Genomic DNA, 14791 nt, shown 5'->3' with positions numbered 1-14791 from the left:
GCAAAATCTTGTAAGGCCTGCACCTTTGTTGTGGGAGCAATCTGCAGACGTTCGCATTTTGGATCCTGGCTCTCGGCTCCTATTTTCTCGGACATAGTATGAAATGTTTGGACTTTTCGGAAGGTAAAGAAGCCCGGAGCCCCATGGCTGTTGGGGCTGTGAAAGGGCTGACATGGGAGGATTTCAGGCAGCAATAGCTTGTAAGGCCTGCACCTTTGTTGTGGGAGCAATCTGCAGATGTTCGATTTTCGAGCCTGGCTCTCGGCTCCTATTTTCTCGGAAGTAATGTGAAACCTTTGGACTTTTGGGTAGGTAAAGAAGCCCGGAGCCCCATGGTTGTTGGGGCTGTGAAAGGGCTGAAATGGGAGGATTGCAGGCAGCAAAAGCTTGTAAGGCCTGCACCTTTGTTGTGGGAGTAATCTGCATACGTTCACATTTTGGAGCCTGGCTCTCGGCTCGGGGTTTTCTCGGATGTAGTGTGAAACGTTTGGACCTTTAGGTAGGGAAACAAGCCCGAAGCCCCATAGTTGTTCGTGCTGTGAAAGGGCTTACATGGCACGATTGAAGCCAGCAAGAGCTTTTAAGACCTGCACCTTTGTTGTGGGAGCAATCTGCAGACGTTCACATTTTGGAGCCTGGATCTCGGCTCGGCTTTTTCTCGGACATAGTGTGAAACGTTTGGACTTTTGGGTAGGTAAAGAAGTCCGGAGCCCCATGTTTGTTGGGGCTGTGAAAGAGCTGACATGGGTGGATTGCAGCCAGCAATATTTTTCAGGGCCTGCACCTTTGTTGTGGGAGCAATCTGCAGACGTTCGCATTTTCGAGCCTGGCTCTCGGCTCGACTTTTTCTCGGACGTAGTTTGAAACTTTTATAAATTTAGACCACAACGGACTATAATCCAATTAAAATTTATTAATTGTAGCATGTAGGATAGGAGCAAAGAACAGCGCTGGACGGCAGGGGAGTCTGCGCTCCGCCGACTGCCGCACTAAGCAGTTCAAACAGTCTCTTTTTATACATCTCTACTTCCGTGGTCGTGAAATAGTGAAGGTATTCTGCGCATGCTTCATTTGTTGCTAGGGGTTCGTTTTCTGCCTCCCGGTGGTCGTTGAGGCTGAGATAAGAAGTCTTCTCCCCTTGTCCCATAGATATGCCCTTATATGGGGTTATTTGTCATGTCTCTGTCGGTTCCTGGAGCATCTGACGGTTATCTTAGTTTACACAAGCGGGCGGTTATCTTAGCTTACACAAGCAGGCGGTTATCTTAAGTTATTTCCTGCTGTGCGAGTAATTCTTTTACGCAAGCTATGTCAGCAGTTTCTCAAGCTGTAGTTATCCCCTCTATGGTGATTTTTTTCTACTTAAGCCTTTTATGATTATTCATTTTTAGCTTTAATAAACAATCTTCACCCCACATTTATCACAATCCCCCCTTTTTCTTTTTATCCCATTGTTTATTAAAGCGTATCTTCATCTTCATATTTATACGCAATCCTTTTCCCACAATTATCACACTTTGTCCCACAATCACAATAAATTCCTTTTTCTTCCTAGCAATCACAATTGATGCTTTTTTGCATAATGCATTCACAATAATTTTCCTCTTCACGGATGGATCTGATATCATTTTCCATTTTGGTACTTACAACATGTAACTTAGTTATTCCGTGTGTTTCAAGTAAAGAAGTTAAAGAGGTAATCCTTGTTAACATCCTCCTATTCCAGATAAACAAAATAACAGAAAAGACTAAACATACTAATACTAGTATTAAAAGAATAATCACAGGGTGTCTTATCATGTTTAGGATGCCTGTAGCAGTGGGTGACCAACCAAATAAGATATCCCACCAATTATGTGTTGTATCTTCTTTTATCCTTTTCAGGACCTTGTAGATTTTCTCTGTATCATGGTGGACTGTTATTAATGTTTTCTGTCCACTTTCTTTGACATCTTGTAATATTTCGGTTAAATCTGTATGATTCATTAATTGTTTTACTAACGAGAGATTCATTCCTATTGGTACAGGAGATAACTGATGAAACAGAGTGTAGTTGGATTTTATCAGCTGATGGGATGTGACTGGTGCTTGATAAGAGAAGTCACATCCTACAATCTTAGTGAAATTACAAATGCACAAATTAGAATGATTATCAATCTGGACTACTTCGTATTCTATTGTAAGGGAGTCACAGGCAGTCCTCAAACAAACACAACCGTGGCCAGTATATACGAGTAATGTCTTTTGACGGCTATCTGGATGAATTTCAAAATGGCAAATATTTTGTTCAGTATCCAGACAAATGTCTTGTGCATCAATTGTATTACTTTCACAAATAAATCCTAATTGTGTTCGGGTGATGCAGGAGTCTAAGTTTACAGTTTGCCAGTTCTTATTTATCTTTCGAGCCCATGCTCTGTGTTCAGAGGGGTAGAGCACAGTACCATTATGATTTAACCCTAAGGCAATAATGGGATATAATAAAGATATAGAAGAGTTCCGAATAGTTAACACAAAGGTTATGGCAGTGTTGGTGGAGGAATCATAAGTGAAGTTTACAAGAGTCCACCAAGATTGTAGCTCTCTCTCTAATTCTGTAGCCTTGTCCCAAACAATTTTTCGGATTTCAATGGGGAAAGTGCCTTCCTCCCCTTCTCTTATAATGGATGCGGACACTGATTGTATCCACAGTTGTGCCTGCGTACAACTGAGAGCCAAAGATATATTATCTTGGGCTATTTTGAGTGCGTCAATTATTAACTCGTGGTCCCGTTCCTCAGTTTCTAGCCATTGTGGTAAAACTTTTGATAATAACCATTGATGAGTTCCCAGAGCAGATAAAGAAGATTGTAAGGGTTGTTGTAATTTTGTCATGTCATCTCCTAAAGAAGCTAATTTATTTATTAATATCTCTGAATCGATTCCATTTAAAATTCCCAACCCTGTCCCTAAGGCACCTGTCAAATCTCTTTGCTGTCGACTTTTAAAAGGTACTTGTTTTCGCAACCATGTTGTCCATCCTTCAAAGGATGTTTTTAAGAACGGGGAACAAGCAGGCTGAATTTCTGCGATATTAACGGTCATTAATAATTCAACAGGCTTAAGAGACCACTCTGGGTTGGTCAACATTTGTTGTTGCCCTGTGTTCCTAATCGCATATGGTCCAACTTTAAAAACTCTTGGATTAGGGATATCAACCGGTTGAGTAGTAGGTTGAGTGGTATAATTCTTTAGGGGAATTGCAGTGGTTGCAAAAGGAGTGGTTGATAAAGGAGTTGGTAGGTCGGCAATTTTAAATTTATAGCTCAGTGCCCAGTTTTGTGATATTTGTCCCAAACATACCACAAAAACTGGTTCTAATAGAATAAAAGTGTGCCAGCACTCCAATGCCCCGCATGAAGTCATATTTTTACAAGACGAATTGTTTGTCGCTGTTACAGATATCTGAGTTCTTTGTCCTGAGACATTATTCTTAGTCTTATTGTATAATTTGCAACCCACTTTTATCTCATCTCCTAGTTTCCACATACCCCATAACCGATCAACTCCTTCCTTATTATCTTTGTCCCATTGTTGTTGTACCTTACTATTATAGAGAACCACCGTAGCTAATCCTATGTTCTTTATATCTACTTCTCCCATTATTCCGGTGTGTCTCTTTTGGGCTTTTTCCCATGGCCAATTGCCGGGCTCAGGGGGATTTCCATTTGCTGATTTCATTAACAGAAGTATACCGAGGAGCAGAGCATACTTTGGTTGTATTGTTTTTGGAATACTCTTACCAGTCCTGGGGAAGTTCAGCCATGATTGCTCTTGGGTCCCATTGTTTTGGTTCTTTTCTCCACTGTTTGTTCCTCCTCTGCCTCGCCCGTCGACTCGGTTGCTTCGAGTCACGGGGTGTACCATCTTCTCGGCAGCAAGGGAATTCTTCAGGAGAATAGCCTCTTAGGGTCTCCTGCCTATTTATATAGGCCTCCCACTTTGCGGCTTTAACAAATGGGGCAAAGCAACACACGGTTAGTATTTCCCTTCTACACTTTATAGCTGAAATTTCAGCCACAAAGGGGACTGGTTTGTTGGAATGGTAACGATAATATTGGGGATTTATGCCTTTAGTAAAAATCTCCCACCATTCCCGGGATTCGTAAAGAATCTTTTGTTCTGCTACCAATTGTCTTAGTTTCTGATTGGTAAAATTTCTTTGAGTTTTCCAGCACTGTATACAAACTCCTATTGGAGGATAACCATGCTCACAGTGCTTCCACCAATTTTCTCGACAAACCTTGCACCTGAAACAAGCAAATGGAAAGCAATTACAATTTGGATCATTACACTTAATTCGAACATCAAAGACACGCACCCTACTTACATCCGTGTGTCTTCTATATTCTATATTATGTGGCTGCATAAGCTTAACAAACTCCCTTGGTACACTTAGTAAACTTCCAAATATAATACACAATAAGAGACAAAATAAAAGCAACAACAAAAGCTATAACACTCTTTACGCTAAAAGGTAATGCTTCAAAATGATCAAACAGAGTCTCTATCATGGTTTATTTCTTCATGATTATCTTGGTGTCACCTGGAGTACTGATTATTTTCCAGTGGGGTCGGGTTACTGGACCTTTGATGCGACTAGCATGAGTCCATCCACGTTCAGCAGTCCGGACGGCAGTTTCTGTAGTAAGTAAAACAAGATAAGGTCCTTCCCAATTAGGTTTTAGGGTTTCCTCCTTCCACGTTTTAACCAGTATCCAGTCCCCAGGTTTAAAATTATGAATTTTTAAGTCCAACGGGGGTCGTTGCACAATCAGTCCTTGTTCCCAAAGCTTGTTCCGATGTTCTGCTAATTGCGAAACATATTCATTAATTACACGATCTCGAATTAAAACATTCGTCTGCGGACTTTCAATTCTATAGGACATACCATACACCATTTCAAATGCTGATATTCCTACATCTGCCCGGGGTCTAGTCCTGAGGATTAATAGTGCCATGGGTAGGCATTTAATCCATGATAATTTGGTTTCTATCATTAATTTGGTCAAAATAGTTTTGATTTCTCCATTCATCCTTTCAACTTTTCCCGAACTTTGTGGATGCCATGGTGTATGGTATTCCCACTTAATACCCAAGCTTTCTGTTAGATCTTTAACAATTTTTGACACAAAGTGTGTTCCTCTGTCTGAGTCGATTACATCAGGTACCCCATATCGAGGTATAATGTGTTCAAGTAATACCTTAGTAACTTGGTTAGCAGTTGCTTTGGAAGTAGGAAAAGCCTCAACATAATGTGTTAAATGATCTACCATTACTAATAAATATTTATAACGCCCTATCCTGGGTAGTTCAGTAAAATCCACTTGTATGTGTGAAAAGGGTCTATATGCTGGGGAACGTCCTCCAAGAGGTTTTTGTCTCATGTTGTTTCGATTAACCTTTTGACAGGTCTCACAAGCTACCGTAACTGTCTTAGCTATATTATAGACGCCTATACAGGCAAACTGTTGATTAAAATGATCAACTAACGCCTGGGTTCCCCAGTGTGTTTTACTGTGTATTTTTGAAAATATTTTGAGTGCTATGCCCTTCGGCAAGACCTCCCTCCCATCTGGTAATATATATTTACCATTCTGTTCCTCTGCTCCCATTTGTTTTAGTTTCTCCTTTTCTGTGGGTTCAAAACTCAAATTTTTATTAACGGGTACTTGTTGTATAGTTAAAATCATATTGTAATTCCCCGCTACTCGTTTTGCTTCCATATCAGCCGCATTATTCCCCCTGATTTGATAACTTGTGCCTCGTTGGTGCCCCTTTATATGTACGACTGCTATTTTACTCGGCAGTTTCAATGCCTCCAGGACTCGTCGAATTAATTCCGGGTGTATCAGTTCTTTTCCCTGTGAGTTAACAAACCCTCTTTCCTCCCATATTTTCCCAAAAGTGTGAACCACCCCAAATGCATATCGTGAATCCGTGTAAATGGTTCCTTCTCTATCTTTTAGTAATTTTAGTGCTTTCCATAGTGCATATAGTTCACAAGCTTGGGCTGACCAACTGGCACTCAAAGGTCCCGATTCTACTGTGCTGTATTCTTCCTTATCCAATTTAATGATGGCATACCCGGACAATCGTTTGCCCTCTACTATTCGTGATGACCCATCTACAAATAATACTTCCCCACAGGGTAACTCTTCCTCCTCCAGGTCTGGTCTAATACGGGTCTGTTGCTCAATAGTTTGAAAACAGTCGTGTAACAGATCGCTCCCTTCCCCGGGGTATAAAAATTCGGCAGGATTAATCGCTCCAATAGTTCTTAAAGTTAATTTAGGTGATTCTATAAGTATTCCTTCATACTTTAGCAGTCGGCTATCTGTAAGCCATTTCTCTGCTTTCTGTTGCAATACTCCCCTGATGTTATGGGGAGCATATAAAACAACTTCCCCATTAAAAGTTATTCGATTTGTTTCTTCAAGCAGCAAGGCGGCAGCAACAATGATTTGCAGGTAACTCGGCCAACCTCGACTTACAGGGTCTAATAGTTTCGATAAGTATGCTACGGGTTTCTTTTGTCCAGCCCATTCTTGGGTTAAGACTCCGAATGCCGTTCCTTCACATATATTAACAAACAAATGAAAAGGCCTTTTTATATCTGGAAGACTTAAGACAGGTGCTTGACCTAATTCCTGCTTCAAGCTAGCAAATTGCTCTTGTTCTTGCTGAGTCCATTTGGGTATGCCGTCCTTTGACAGCTGTTCATATAGAAATTTAACTTTGTAACTGTAATTTTCTATCCACTGCCTACAATACCCAAACAACCCAAGTGCCTGTCGAATTTGCCTCTTGGTTGTCGGCATGGGTAATTCCAAAATTCCTTTTACGTGTTCTGGGTCCAATATCTTTTTGCCATCAAATAAGTAATGCCCCAAATATTTCACTTTTTCCTCCACAAACTGTAATTTCTCCTGTGAGACTCGTAATCCCTTTCGGGCAAGGAAATTTAGGAGGCGAATGCTTTCTTGTCTTACATCCTCCTTATTGCTCCCTGCTATTAATAAATCATCCACATATTGCAGCAACATGGTTTCTTTCCCTTTTTGGACCTGATATTCTTGTAAAAGTTCTTCCAGAGCTTGCCCAAATAAGTTAGGAGATTCGGTGAACCCTTGAGGTAGTACTGTCCACCGTAATTGTTGCTTGCGACCTGTTTCTATGTCCTCCCATTCAAATGCAAAATAATCACGACTCTCTTCAGCTAAGGGACAGGCCCAAAACGCATCTTTTAAATCAATTACACTATACCATGAGTTATGGGGGCCCAATTTACTTAGCAACGTATAAGGATTAGCTACCACTGGAAACCGTGTAATTGTTCTTTTATTTATTTCTCTTAAATCATGCACAAGCCGATATTTTCCATTTGCCTTTTTTATAGGCAAAATGGGAGTATTAAAAGGTGACATACAGGGTTCCAAAATCCCTTGTGCTAGTAATCGATCGATTTCTGGTTTTAATCCTTTCCGTCCTTCTAAAGATATAGGATATTGCCTCACCCTCACGGGTATGTGGGGTTCGGAAATTTGAATTTTAATTGGTGGTATTTCCAGTTTACTTATTGTGTCCGGAGAATACCACACATCTGGATCAATTTGTTCTTGATCATTTACGGTTAAAGGATAAGTAGACACCATTAGCTCTTGATTTTTTACTTTAATTTCCAATTGCAATTCAACAATTAAATCTCGTCCTAGCAGATTAAATTCTGCTTCAGGGACGAGCAAGAGTTCACCCATTCCAAATTTATTTTCAGTTTCAAATATCACATTTTTGATTTTATTTACTTTAAAGGGTTCCCCTTTTGCCCCAATTACTTGTACTTTTTCAGGGGAAACCTTACATCCCTCAGGTATTTGCCGAATAGTCGATTTTTCAGCCCCGGTGTCTACTAAAAAGGTGAACTCTTGTTTATGGGGACCTATTTTTACTTTTATCAAGGGCTCACGATGACTCCGGTCCCCCAAAATGTAGAGCCCCTGACTTTCCTATTCCATTTTTGATATTCCCTCATCCCTAATCCTTTCTCTACAATTCTTTTTCAAATGTCCCATTTTGTTACAATAAAAACACCGTCTTTGTTCCCTCTTCATTGTCCCATTTTCCTGTCTTGCACCAGAAAACCTATATCCCCCGCCTCGATCCCTGCGATCTTCTCTTACGGCCGCTACCATCATTTTTACTTGCCGTTTACTACTTTCTTCTTCCCGCCTCACATAAACTTTCTGAGCCTCCCTTAATAATTCATCCAATCCCCTATTTTGCCAGTCTTCTAACTTTTCAAGTTTCTTTCTAATATCCTCCCATGATTTTGCCACAAACTGAGTTTTAAGAAGTGCCTGTCCAACAGGATCATCTGGATTTACCCCAGAATATAATTGAAGTGCTTTCCTTAAGCGTTCCAACCACTCGGTTGGACTTTCATCTTTCTTTTGCATTTCATTAAATGCCTTATTGATGTTTTGACCACGGGGTACTGCTTCTCTAATCCCCTGGATTACTATGGTTCGCAAGTCCTGCATATGAGTTCTATGACCTGGGTCTTGATTATTCCAATTAGGTCTCTGAAGCGGCCACTTAATATCCGCCTGAGGTCCTTGAGCATGCTGAGCGTCCCATAACCTCATTCCTGCTCTTCTTATCATTTCTCTTTCCTCGGTAGTAAATAATTGGCCGAGGATAGATTGCATTTCGTCCCAGGTGTAAAGACTTGGTCCGAGGAATTGGTCCAACCTTTCAGCTACCCCGAGTGGGTCCTCAATTAAGTTTCCCATCTCAGTTCTTTTAAAATCTCGGAGATCGGCCGAATTTAGGGGTACAGAAATATATCCAATTACAGGTTGCGGGCCTCCCATGGGCATCTCTCTCAAAGGGTACATCTGGGTGGCCTCTTTTTGACTCCTCGTTACGCGCCGAGAGGAGTCTTTTTGACTCCTTGTCGTACGCCGAGGAGGAGTAGGGGATCCTTGCTCTGATTCTTGCTCTGATTCTATAAGGGGAGTGGGTGCTGTTGGTACCTCTTGAGGGACTTCAGGGATCGAAGTTGGAACATAAGGAGGGGGAGTTAGAAGGGTTTCATCCAATTCCCCTCTCTTCTTCTTCACTTTAGGTTTAGTTTCCTTTAAAGGGTATAGTTTAGCCTCCGGTTTCTCGAGCCATACTTCTGCGTACTGGCTCTCCTCCCGGTTAAGTGGGTTTTTATTATTTACCCAAAGGTTTAATTGCTGTCTTACCCAATCTTCTTCTGACCCATAAACTGGCCAAAAGACATTTTTAGAAATCTTCTTCCCTCCCCATATCTTAGTACAATATTCTATCATCTTCTGCCTGTCTTTCCCTAGGGTTCCAGGGAAATGTCTCCAATTATTTAATATATATGCAAGAGGGGTATTCCTAGGTACAGTGGGTACCCTCCCCATGGGAGTCGAAGGCTTGCTGCCCTTCGCCCCCATCTTCTGGAATATCCACAAACACACACTCAGTCGCTCCCCTTGTTCCTGGCCCAGTCCCTCGCGGGAGTTGGGAAACGCAGTACTTAAGGGTCCACACTCGCTTGGTTCAGTATATCGAACCTCTCACTCGTTATATTCCAGGAAACCCAATCCCGCCCAAACGGCAAACCCGCGAACAAATTCGCAATATACTCACGCGTCCCTGCGTCTTCGTCCGGACTCCCGTGCACAGAATTTTATGGGATTTTACCGGTTCTCCCTTTGCTCAATATCCTAAAATTTAGGTTCGTCGGTAAGGTTAAGGTAAGCTTTCGGTCGCGGGACCGCGAAGTATCGCGGGGAGCCTCCCCGGAGGACCAAAGCCCACCGTTCCTTATCCGAGTCACGGCACCAGAATTGTTATAAATTGAGACCACAACGGACTATAATCCAATTAAAATTTATTAATTGTAGCAAGTAGGATAGGAGCAAAGAACAGCGCTGGACGGCAGGGGAGTCTGCGCTCCGCCGACTGCCGCACTAAGCAGTTCAAACAGTCTCTTTTTATACATCTCTACTTCCGTGGTCGTGAAATAGTGAAGGTATTCTGCGCATGCTTCATTTGTTACTAGGGGGTCGTTTTCTGCCTCCCGGTGGTTGTTGAGGCTGAGATAAGAAGTCTTCTCCCCTTGTCCCATAGATATGCCCTTATATGGGGTTATTTGTCATGTCTCTGTCGGTTCCTGGAGCATCTGACGGTTATCTTAGTTTACACAAGCGGGCGGTTATCTCAGCTTACACAAGAGGGCGGTTATCTTAAGTTATTTCCTGCTGTGAGAGCAATTCTTTTACGCAAGCTATGTCAGCAGTTTCTCAAGCTGTAGTTATCCCCTCTATGGTGATTTTTTTCTACTTAAGCCTTTTATGATTATTCATCTTTAGCTTTAATAAAGAATCTTCCCCCCACATTTATCACAAAACGTTTGGACTTTTGGGTAGGTAAAGAAGTCCGGAGCCCCATGGTTGTTGGGGATGTGAATAGGCTGACATGGGAGGATTGCAGCCAGCAATAGTTTTCAGGGCCTGCACCTTTGTTGTGGGAACAATCTGCGGACGTTCGCATTTTCGAGCCTTACTCTTGGCTCGGCTTTTTCTCGGACGTAGTGTGAAGCGTTTGGACTTTTGGGTAGGTAAACAAGCCCGGAGCCCCATGGTTGTTGGGGCTGTGAAAGGGCTGACATGGGAGGATTGCAGGCAGCAATAGCTTGTAAGGCCTGCACCTTTGTTGTGGGAGCAATCTGCAGACGTTCGCATTTTGGAGCCTGGCTCTCGGCTCCTATTTTCTCGGACGTAGTATGAAACGTTTGGACTTTTGGGTAGGTAAACAAGCCCGGAGCCCCATGGTTGTTGGGGCTGTGAATAGGCTGACATGGGAGGATTGCAGGCAGCAATAGCTTTTAAGGCCTGCACCTTTGTTGTGGGAGCAATCTGCAGACGTTCGCATTTTGGAGCCTGGCTCTCGGCTCCTATTTTCTCGGACGTAGTATGAAACGTTTGGACTTTTGGGTAGGTAAACAAGCCCGGAGCCCCATGGTTGTTGGGGCTGTGAAAGGGCTGACATGGGAGGATTGCAGGCAGCAATAGCTTGTAAGGCCTGCACCTTTGTTGTGGGAGCAATCTGCAGACGTTCGCATTTTGGAGCCTGGCTCTCGGCTCCTATTTTCTCGGACGTAGTATGAAACGTTTGGACTTTTGGGTAGGTAAAGAAGCCCGGAGCCCCATGGTTGTTGGGGCTGTGAATAGGGTTGACATGGGAGGATTGCAGGCAGCAATAGCTTTTAAGGCCTGCACCTTTGTTGTGGGAGCAATCTGCAGGACGTTCGCATTTTGGAGCCTGGCTCTCGGCTCGGCTATTTTCTCGGACGTAGTATGAAACGTTTGGACTTTTGGGTAGGTAAACAAGCCCGGAGCCCCATGGTTGTTGGGGCTGTGAATAGGGCTGACATGGGAGGATTGCAGGCAGCAATAGCTTGTAAGGCCTGCACCTTTGTTGTGGGAGCAATCTGCAGACGTTCGCATTTTGGAGCCTGGCTCTCGGCTCCTATTTTCTCGGACGTAGTATGAAACGTTTGGACTTTTGGGTAGGTAAAGAAGCCCGGAGCCCCATGGTTGTTGGGGCTGTGAATAGGGCTGACATGGGAGGATTGCAGGCAGCAATAGCTTGTAAGGCCTGCACCTTTGTTGTGGGAGCAATCTGCAGACGTTCGCATTTTGGAGCCTGGCTCTCGGCTCCTATTTTCTCGGACGTAGTATGAAACGTTTGGACTTTTGGGTAGGTAAACAAGCCCGGAGCCCCATGGTTGTTGGGGCTGTGAAAGGGCTGACATGGGAGGATTGCAGGCAGCAATAGCTTTTAAGGCCTGCACCTTTGTTGTGGGAGCAATCTGCAGACGTTCGCATTTTGGAGCCTGGCTCTCGGCTCCTATTTTCTCGGACGTAGTATGAAACGTTTGGACTTTTGGGTAGGTAAACAAGCCCGGAGCCCCATGGTTGTTGGGGCTGTGAAAGGGCTGACATGGGAGGATTGCAGGCAGCAATAGCTTTTAAGGCCTGCACCTTTGTTGTGGGAGCAATCTGCAGACGTTCGCATTTTGGAGCCTGGCTCTCGGCTCCTATTTTCTCGGACGTAGTATGAAACGTTTGGACTTTTGGGTAGGTAAACAAGCCCGGAGCCCCATGGTTGTTGGGGCTGTGAATAGGCTGACATGGGAGGATTGCAGGCAGCAATAGCTTTTAAGGCCTGCACCTTTGTTGTGGGAGCAATCTGCAGACGTTCGCATTTTGGAGCCTGGCTCTCGGCTCGCTATTTTCTCGGACGTAGTATGAAACGTTTGGACTTTTGGGTAGGTAAACAAGCCCGGAGCCCCATGGTTGTTGGGGCTGTGAAAGGGCTGACATGGGAGGATTGCAGGCAGCAATAGCTTGTAAGGCCTGCACCTTTGTTGTGGGAGCAATCTGCAGACGTTCGCATTTTGGAGCCTGGCTCTCGGCTCCTATTTTCTCGGACGTAGTATGAAACGTTTGGACTTTTGGGTAGGTAAAGAAGCCCGGAGCCCCATGGTTGTTGGGGCTGTGAATAGGCTGACATGGGAGGATTGCAGGCAGCAATAGCTTTTAAGGCCTGCACCTTTGTTGTGGGAGCAATCTGCAGACGTTCGCATTTTGGAGCCTGGCTCTCGGCTCCTATTTTCTCGGACGTAGTATGAAACGTTTGGACTTTTGGGTAGGTAAAGAAGCCCGGAGCCCCATGGTTGTTGGGGCTGTGAATAGGCTGACATGGGAGGATTGCAGGCAGCAATAGCTTTTAAGGCCTGCACCTTTGTTGTGGGAGCAATCTGCAGACGTTCGCATTTTGGAGCCTGGCTCTCGGCTCCTATTTTCTCGGACGTAGTATGAAACGTTTGGACTTTTGGGTAGGTAAACAAGCCCGGAGCCCCATGGTTGTTGGGGCTGTGAAAGGGCTGACATGGGAGGATTGCAGGCAGCAATAGCTTTTAAGGCCTGCACCTTTGTTGTGGGAGCAATCTGCAGACGTTCGCATTTTGGAGCCTGGCTCTCGGCTCCTATTTTCTCGGACGTAGTATGAAACGTTTGGACTTTTCGGAAGGTAAGCAAGCCCGGAGCCCCATGGTTGTTGGGGCTGTGAAAGGGCTGACATGGGAGGATTGCAGGCAGCAATAGCTTTTAAGGCCTGCACCTTTGTTGTGGGAGCAATCTGCAGACGTTCGCATTTTGGAGCCTGGCTCTCGGCTCCTATTTTCTCGGACGTAGTATGAAACGTTTGGACTTTTGGGTAGGTAAAGAAGCCCGGAGCCCCATGGTTGTTGGGGCTGTGAATAGGGTGACATGGGAGGATTGCAGGCAGCAATAGCTTTTAAGGCCTGCACCTTTGTTGTGGGAGCAATCTGCAGACGTTCGCATTTTGGAGCCTGGCTCTCGGCTCCTATTTTCTCGGACGTAGTATGAAACGTTTGGACTTTTGGGTAGGTAAACAAGCCCGGAGCCCCATGGTTGTTGGGGCTGTGAATAGGCTGACATGGGAGGATTGCAGGCAGCAATAGCTTTTAAGGCCTGCACCTTTGTTGTGGGAGCAATCTGCAGACGTTCGCATTTTGGAGCCTGGCTCTCGGCTCCTATTTTCTCGGACGTAGTATGAAACGTTTGGACTTTTGGGTAGGTAAACAAGCCCGGAGCCCCATGGTTGTTGGGGCTGTGAATAGGCTGACATGGGAGGATTGCAGGCAGCAATAGCTTTTAAGGCCTGCACCTTTGTTGTGGGAGCAATCTGCAGACGTTCGCATTTTGGAGCCTGGCTCTCGGCTCGCTATTTTCTCGGACGTAGTATGAAACGTTTGGACTTTTGGGTAGGTAAACAAGCCCGGAGCCCCATGGTTGTTGGGGCTGTGAATAGGGCTGACATGGGAGGATTTCAGGCAGCAATAGCTTTTAAGGCCTGCACCTTTGTTGTGGGAGCAATCTGCAGACGTTCGCATTTTGGAGCCTGGCTCTCGGCTCGCTATTTTCTCGGACGTAGTATGAAACGTTTGGACTTTTGGGTAGGTAAACAAGCCCGGAGCCCCATGGTTGTTGGGGCTGTGAATAGGCTGACATGGGAGGATTGCAGGCAGCAATAGCTTTTAAGGCCTGCACCTTTGTTGTGGGAGCAATCTGCAGACGTTCGCATTTTGGAGCCTGGCTCTCGGCTCCTATTTTCTCGGACGTAGTATGAAACGTTTGGACTTTTGGGTAGGTAAACAAGCCCGGAGCCCCATGGTTGTTGGGGCTGTGAAAGGGCTGACATGGGAGGATTGCAGGCAGCAATAGCTTTTAAGGCCTGCACCTTTGTTGTGGGAGCAATCTGCAGACGTTCGCATTTTGGAGCCTGGCTCTCGGCTCGCTATTTTCTCGGACGTAGTATGAAACGTTTGGACTTTTGGGTAGGTAAACAAGCCCGGAGCCCCATGGTTGTTGGGGCTGTGAAAGGGCTGACATGGGAGGATTGCAGGCAGCAATAGCTTGTAAGGCCTGCACCTTTGTTGTGGGAGCAATCTGCAGACGTTCGCATTTTGGAGCCTGGCTCTCGGCTCCTATTTTCTCGGACGTAGTATGAAACGTTTGGACTTTTGGGTAGGTAAACAAGCCCGGAGCCCCATGGTTGTTGGGGCTGTGAAAGGGGCTGACATGGGAGGATTGCAGGCAGCAATAGCTTTTAAGGCCTGCACCTTTGTTGTGGGAGCAATCTG

General features: G+C 44.7%; 1 protein-coding gene across 1 annotated transcript; it reads right to left on the bottom strand.

Annotated features, from left to right (window-relative positions):
- Nucleotides 1-548: 548 nt before the first annotated feature.
- LOC137677065 (uncharacterized) lies at nucleotides 549-3642 on the bottom strand. Its single transcript, XM_068424253.1, has 3 exons — nucleotides 3583-3642; nucleotides 1741-3228; nucleotides 549-611 (listed from the first exon to the last, which is right to left on the bottom strand). Exons 1-3 carry the CDS (start codon nucleotides 3640-3642, stop codon nucleotides 549-551), a joined length of 1611 nt encoding a protein of 536 aa, XP_068280354.1.
- Between the last annotated feature and the right edge of the window lie 11149 nt (nucleotides 3643-14791).

This window comes from Nyctibius grandis (genome assembly GCF_013368605.1).
Source record: "Nyctibius grandis isolate bNycGra1 chromosome 34 unlocalized genomic scaffold, bNycGra1.pri SUPER_34_unloc_3, whole genome shotgun sequence".
NCBI lineage: Eukaryota > Metazoa > Chordata > Aves > Nyctibiiformes > Nyctibiidae > Nyctibius > Nyctibius grandis.
Note: the sequence above shows the minus strand (reverse complement) of the source record. Positions and strands in the feature narration are given on the sequence as shown.

Coding starts and splice junctions, on each gene's coding strand:
- LOC137677065 (XM_068424253.1), bottom strand. CDS start 3,642: ATGGGAGAAGTAGATATAAAGAACATAGGATTAGCTACGGTGGTTCTC. Junction 3,229..3,582: donor TGGTTCTCTATAATAGTAAG/GTACAACAACAA, acceptor ATTCCCCTAAAG/AATTATACCACTCAACCTAC. Junction 612..1,740: donor TAGTATGTTTAGTCTTTTCT/GTTATTTTGTTT, acceptor GAACGTCTGCAG/ATTGCTCCCACAACAAAGGT.